This window comes from Nanorana parkeri, unplaced genomic scaffold, assembly GCF_000935625.1.
Source record: "Nanorana parkeri isolate BGI_ZX_2015 unplaced genomic scaffold, ASM93562v1 scaffold130, whole genome shotgun sequence".
NCBI classification, from domain to species: domain Eukaryota; kingdom Metazoa; phylum Chordata; class Amphibia; order Anura; family Dicroglossidae; genus Nanorana; species Nanorana parkeri.
This window is the reverse complement of record NW_017306398.1, coordinates 670,319-677,466: the sequence shown is the minus strand read 5'-3', so window position 1 is coordinate 677,466 and position 7,148 is coordinate 670,319. Positions and strand designations below refer to the sequence as shown.

General features: G+C 41.1%; 1 protein-coding gene across 1 annotated transcript in view; it reads left to right on the top strand.

The window, feature by feature from the left end:
- The first annotated feature begins 3,767 nt into the window (after positions 1-3,767).
- LOC108784873 (trypsin-like) overlaps positions 3,768-7,148 on the top strand; it is a 4,476-nt gene continuing 1,095 nt past the window's right edge. The window contains exons 1-4 of the mRNA XM_018553808.1: positions 3,768-3,807; positions 5,746-5,905; positions 5,991-6,244; positions 6,463-6,599. Of these exons, the coding sequence (XP_018409310.1) occupies positions 3,768-3,807; positions 5,746-5,905; positions 5,991-6,244; positions 6,463-6,599 (591 nt within the window). The remainder of the gene's footprint in view (positions 3,808-5,745; positions 5,906-5,990; positions 6,245-6,462; positions 6,600-7,148) is intronic.

Here is a 7,148-nt window from a genome sequence, read left to right as displayed (position 1 = left end):
TGTGGTGATCAGGGGGGGGGGGGGGTGCTCGCTCGCCCCTCTTTTCTGCCATGCCAGGCCTGTGCTCGGATCAAGGGTCTGGTTGGGAATTTTAGGGGGGATCCCACATCTTTTTTTTCCCATCTTTGGTGGTGGGGTTCCTTTGAGGGGGCACCCCGCGCACTTCTTTTTAAATTTGTAGCACAAGGGTTGATAGGAGGTATTTGTATTCCTTGATGTTATATGTTTTATATATGCTTTCATGCATATCCATTGATTTTAGTCATTTGTTTAATACATTTATACTTTTTTATATACCTCTATGAGACTGAAGTTTATTGGATGTGTCCCTTCTGGAGCCATTTAAAAACCCCATCTTTTTTCATCCCTTCTCTTTCTTGTTTTTAAATTTGTAACTAGGGGTCCCTTTTAAAATTCCTACCAGACCTTATGGGTCTGGTATGACTTTTGGGTGGAACCCCACACATTTTCTTTTTTTAATGGGGTCCCTCCTAACATTCCGTTCAGATCTAAAGAGTCTGGTATTGTTTGGGAGAGGGAACTGCACACTTTTCTTTTTTGTTTCTTTTTAAATGTCATTTTTTTCTTTACAAATGTAATTGTTGCTGCAGCAGGTTCTCTAGTTCTCTACATCGTACGGATGTGCCACTTTACATGCATTTTAAGGGGACCCCCCAGGCACAATATTTAAAGGAATTTTTAATTTGTATTGTTTCACTTTAAGTGATGTTAAAATCACTACTCCTTTAAAACCAGTATTTTTTTAAGTGTTTCTTTCATTTATTCCTGTCCCCCAGGGCAGTACCCAGATCCCCATACACTTTTTATGGCCAATAACTTGAATATAAGCCTTCAAATAGGGGACTATTGATTTTCTAAGTTCTAGCCCCATAGACTTGCATTGAGTTAGAGTTCAAATTCAAACTTTTTTTATGTTCGAACACGGGGGTGTTCGGCCCATCACTAAAGACTCCACAGACGTTTGACCATCAAGTGTATGAGTTGATTCATGCTTTCACGTTATATTAATTCTCAGTTTCACATTCCATTTGGAATTCTGGTTATCATTTAATTAACCTTTCCAGAAAACTATTGATTGTTCCATTGTGTGCAGCATGTTCTCCAGAGAGCATGATTAAGGGCTTGTTTGGACACAAGACAGCTGAGAACTTTGACTTAGGTATTGCCAAAATCACAACTGACATGAATAAATATAGGCAATACTTTGTAGGATCCTGAGTGAGCATTGTATGACCGTGATAAGTGTTGTCACCACGCTTTCTAGGTTTTCATTACCATGGATTATTTCCACATTTTAATCATCTTTTTTTCATTTAGCTTTTTTCACATTTACTATGGGGAACTATGGGGTAAGTGTTTTTTCCCATAGTTCTCATAAGGGTCAGGGGAGGACATAAACTAGTGTCCCCCCGTGACCCAAAGCTCAGTATACCGCAAGCTACAGCTCCCGGTGTACTGAGACCGCCGCAGCCGGAACGGATCCCGACAATACTGTCGAGATCCACCCAGCTGCGTGATTGACAGCTGGCTCTGCCTATCTAGAGGCAGAGCCAGCTGCACCCGCCCCTCCCCCGTCCGTTTCGCCAGTCAGCGCTGGAGGATCCCTGCAGGAAGCCGTGAGTGACCGCCATGACTCTCTGCAGACACATGATCGAGAAGTGAGCGAGCGACAGTATGTGTTCGCTCACTTCCCGATCTATAGATCCATTTCAGTTTCATTGTCACACGTCGGCTCGAACCATGAGGATGAGTGATTTTCACTCACCTCATAGTTCTCCTTTAACTTTTTTAATTCCCTGAAGTTTCCGAAAATGTACCACTTATGTATTATGTTATCAGCTCTTGCATCATTCTGAAAGTAACAGGTAATTCTCAAAGGGCATTTTAAGGGTTTTTGTTCCTTGCAATTTTGTTAGCTTCTGCTTGTTGGCAATGGTGAGTTTCCAAGTGGTGTCTATGAAGGAAAAGCTAGGTCCCAGCTACAACCGCTGCAACTCTGGTAGTTCTCATGACAATGCCAAGTATCGGCACTGGTTTCTGAACTGGTATCTGGACATCCCTAAAAAGAGGCTTTTAATAGTTGAAGTGTATCTAACTCCAAGAACACAAATGTAATATATTGGATCTTACTAGTCCGTAGACGCGGGATTGCATTAGTTTTTTTTTTTTTTTCAGGCTTCTTTTCCTATATTTTCCCTTTGTGACAAACTTCCTGTTCTTGGGTGACTCACTCACTGCACTGTATCTAGGAAGTTTTCCAAGACTACAGAAAACCTTCCTGTTTTCTCTTCCTCATCACATAGGGGCAGTGGTGTCACCAGGGAGGTGCAGCCCGCACTGGGTGACAATGTCAGAGGGGGTGACTGTCATAGAGCACTGTCATTGGGCACTTTGTCATAGACCGAGAGCCAAACAGCTGCACGATAGAGGAGGGGACCTGGTGGCAACCTTATCCCACCGGATGAAGTCCCCTCCTCTCTCTGCCGGCATCCATCACCGAAATTATCAGTTAAGTGCACATGTGTGTGATGATGTCAGGCAATTGGAAACTAAAATATCAAGCATCCATACATCTCGAGCGAGTGACCGTCCGGTTTAAGGAGTTAAAGTAGCCGTGAGTAAAACCTACTTGAGTTCCTTTTTTACACACAGAGGGTAAGCACCCTGCTCGCCAAGTGTGATTATAACTCAGCGGCACACAATATATTAACTCACCGGGCCTATCCTCATGCTCTTTTGTTACAAAGTAAGATAACAAGTATCAATTGCAGCGACACTCATTGTATCCGCAGAAGGCGTCCATAGGATTCAAGTCAAAGGTTCATATTGACTTTACCTCAACTAAACGATATCTCTAAGACACTTTACGGAAAAAGAGAAACATACTAAGAAAGTTTGACAGGAAATTCCCAGGCATTCGACATATACTATATTGCACCCCTTCACTTTAGTTCTACGCTGCACCTTCATAATTGAGGGCCACCTGAAGATTTAGAGTACATTGATCAGCTGGCTCCGTTTGTGTGTGAGTGTTGATTTGTACGAATGGATTGTTGCAATGATCCTTTTTAAGGGTGTGGGAATAGTGGTTTTCTGAATTGTGCAGTCTGTTTATATGGAAAATTGTTTTATTTCGTAAACTAATAAATGTAATCTTTTATACCGCAATTTCACTCTCCGACCCCGTTCTTTAGCTGCACTCTGTTCAGTAAACCTCCCTTGGTTTGAACAAATTACCTTTATTTATGTTCCAAAATAGCAGCAAGGGGTTGTTCTTCTTGCCTAGCAAGTGAGAGTTATCAAGAAGAGTTGGGGAACTCTTAATAAGAAAGGGGTGAGGATCTCTGTGTACATCAATCTATTTGTTCCAATAGAGCATTCCCCTTTTATTGAAAACATATAGCCCATCCTTTCATTGTTTGAGATCTGGCCCACTTTAATTATTTTACTAGTTAGAGGGGTCTGTGATAATGTGAGTCTGTCATCTTTTTCCTTCCCATTCCCTTGTGAATCACTGACCTTGAACATGCATCAGGTATTGGAATAATATGATCAAGGAGAAGCTGGGGGAGAAGCACGGTTGCTGATAATGTCCACCATGGGTAAATGCCAAACGTCTGCTAGATTTTCCTATATGCTGTTGGAAAAGTGTCATGAGAATCCCCAGGTGTCACCACATGATAATAACAGATATTTGGTGGTATAAAAGTCTCCTGTGCATCTCAGAAAATTCTAACTCTCTCACCATGAAGTGTCTTCTCCTCCTCTCATTCCTTGGCCTTGCTGGTATGTTCTAAACTGTAACCTTTACATTTTTTTAAATGACTCGATAATGCCATTATATACATTTAAAATTTTCTTGTAAATGCAGAATCGGGATTATGTAAACTGTTAGACATCTTCTTCCTAAAGCCCCATTCCAGGCAGCAGAAAAATATTACCTTTGTAGGGTGACCTCCCTGCACTGCAAGGCTTAAATCCTGTTAAGCCTACAGGTAGAGGAATAGGGTGAAATACATACCTTGTTCCTTGCTGTGAGACCGGTTCCTGGAAGAGTCTGTGAACAGCTAGTGAGAAAAATTGTCCTGCTGGCTTGCCCAAATTAGGCCCCGGACCCCCTTTTTCCCGAATGACTATTATCACACAATGGTGGTAAGAGTAGAGGGGAGCTGGCTAGCAGTAACATTTTGCAGAGTGGCTGCAAACAGACATCACTCACTGCAGCCTCTGCAGTGTTATATCCAGTGGCTGTAGAGGGGGGCAATGAAGTGAAGAAGCAACATGAGGTAAGGGGATACATACCATTACAAATATCTAATGTGTTTGCTGCTGTACTATATTAAGTACTATAAATACTATCAGGGTTATTCACAAAAGGGTGAAGGGTTTGGAGAAGACAGGAGAAGTGAACAATCTAGGACAACAGAGCTGAACCAGAAAGTGAGCTGATTCGGAGAATATTTCCAAATCAGTGATGTTGTTCTAGATTGTTCACTCCTCCGGCCCTCTCCAAACCCGTCACCCTTTTGTGAATAGCCCTGTATATTTCAACTTTAACACGCATTTAACCCATGCAGTGTGTGTTGGAGGGTGGGTTAAATATTCTCTGATAATATTTTCTAACTTTTATAAATTCTATTATTATTATTTTATTTTTTGTACAGCCTTTATATTGTGTAACCAAAATAGATTCCACATTTAAATGAGTGGATGTATGTAGGTCAGACTACAGTTAGTAAAAAAATAATAATTCTAAGATGAACAATCCTTTTTTGCTTAAATCTTTCTTTATTTAGGTTAAAAATGTATTCACCTTTTTTCTTTTTTTAGGATGAAATATTTGGCATTTGATAGTATATTTTTGATTCTACTTTTGTTTATTTTGTTTTTGTTTATGCTGTTGACCTAAATACAGAAAGATTTAACAATCTTTTTACAGTTCTTCAAAAACTAGGTCTTTGAATTCCTTGAAATTATTAATAAAATAATCACATCAAAGAGACAATCAAACCAAAAGTGATCTTTAGTTATAAGTTGAGCATGGTGGCCTGAGTCAGGTATCTTGGATACTCCAACAGTGAGATCACCCGGCCATAATGCCCAACTCCATTTCAGTCCTTCTGTGAATGTTGTGGTATTCTATTCCTTACCCACCATGTGCGTTACAGACTCTCCTGTTACATTGTTCCTAGTATAAAATAAATACACTTTCACCAGGGATTGTGGGAACCCCAGTGAAGGACATGGCAGGCTTGCAGTCCCAGTAACTCAGTGCAGACTTCTCCCTAAGTTCCCAAGGAATAGAAGGAACTATCAAGAGTCCAGCATCTACCAAACACTGAAATATCAATTTTGGGTGGGCTGAGTCTTCAGCCTGTCTACACTAAGGGGGTTATCCAGATGTTGGATGGGTTCAGTTGAGGTCCTTCAACTCAAGCATGTATGGCTGATTTCAGCCGATGTATGGCTGAAATCAGCCGTATTGAGCCGGAGTGAATAGCCGAACGTCGTTCGGCTCATTTTACTTTGGCTGGGTTATTCACTCGGCTGCCTTTTTGCAGCTTTGTGAATAACCCCCTAAGTTATTAATCTTATAGCCCACTCTGGAATCCATTATAAGGCAACCTTTTAGTATACCTCAACTCATTAAAAGTAAACATGCAATTAATTGCTTTGTAAATTGCTACTATTACATATCATAATTAAATATAATATGTTTTTCAGCCGCCTTCTCCTACAATGATGATGACAAGATTGTAGGGGGCTACACCTGCCCCACCAACACCGTCCCATACCAGGTGTCCTTAAATTCTGGATACCACTTCTGCGGGGGGTCCCTCATCAATGACGAGTGGGTGGTCTCTGCTGCTCACTGCTATAAGTCGTAAGTAAAGTTATTGGCTAGAGGGAATGGAAGGATTATCGATCAATAAGCATTTTGTGACCACAAATACCCTCCTCTCTTACAGACGTATTGAGGTCAGGCTCGGTGAACATAACATTGAGGTCCTGGAGGGAACAGAACAGTTCATCTCATCTGCTAAGATCATTCGTCATCCAAATTACAACTCCTATTATCTGGACAATGACATCATGCTTATTAAGCTGTCCAAGCCTGCGGTAATAAGCTCCAGGGTCCAGGCCATCCGTCTGCCCAGCCAGTGTGATGTGGCCGGCACTCAGTGTTTGATCTCCGGCTGGGGAAACACCCTAAGCAATGGATGTGAGTTCAAGCATGTTGTTCACATTAACACAGAAAAAGCTTAGCACTTTTTTCATTTTACTTCATTTTACTTCATTTTAATCTAAATAGAATGAGATATTAGATGCGATCTGGTTAGAGAAAACAAAAACAGTTTTCTGTAAGACATTTTTTGTAAAATAGCCTCACTGTACATCCTGTTGAGCTACCCACTGACTCCTGAATGTTCTCCTTTCTAGCTAATTACCCAGACCTCCTGCAGTGTCTTAACGCCCCTATCCTGTCTGATGAGGACTGCCAAGGCTCCTATCCTGGTCAAATCTCTGGAAACATGATCTGCCTGGGGTTCCTTGAAGGTGGCAAAGACTCTTGCCAGGTGGGTATTGTTTCTTCACCAAAGCGTGACCTCTGACAATTATCCTGTACAACAATATGTCTCTTGTTCAGGAGGGCACAATCTTTCTGGAGCAATATTTTAAGGCAAATCCATGTTTTTAAGACATCATTTGGTCTCCCACAATAGTGGCAAATTACCAAGGCACCCAATAGAACAAACTGACTCTTGGAATCTGGTCATAAACAAAGCCACAAAATGTGAGATTGTCTATGCTAGTTCTTCAAAGAACTTTATTTGATCTATGCTGTAGATTAGTGTTCCATTGCATGATGCCCCATGCAGAGAATATTAGTCTGCTTTCTAATTTGGAATGAGCAGTGCATACTCGTACTATCTGCTCATTGTGTGCTACCGACAGCTGTATTGGCATTAGCAAAATGGGAAGCAATCAACATGATACATCGTAGATATGGTGATCACATGTGTTTGTTTGCAAATAACTGCCCCTAATAGTGATAGCTGATGTAATATTTCTTTCTGCATGCTCTTACTATGCATAAAGAAAGAAATACTTCACCTTAAAAGGTC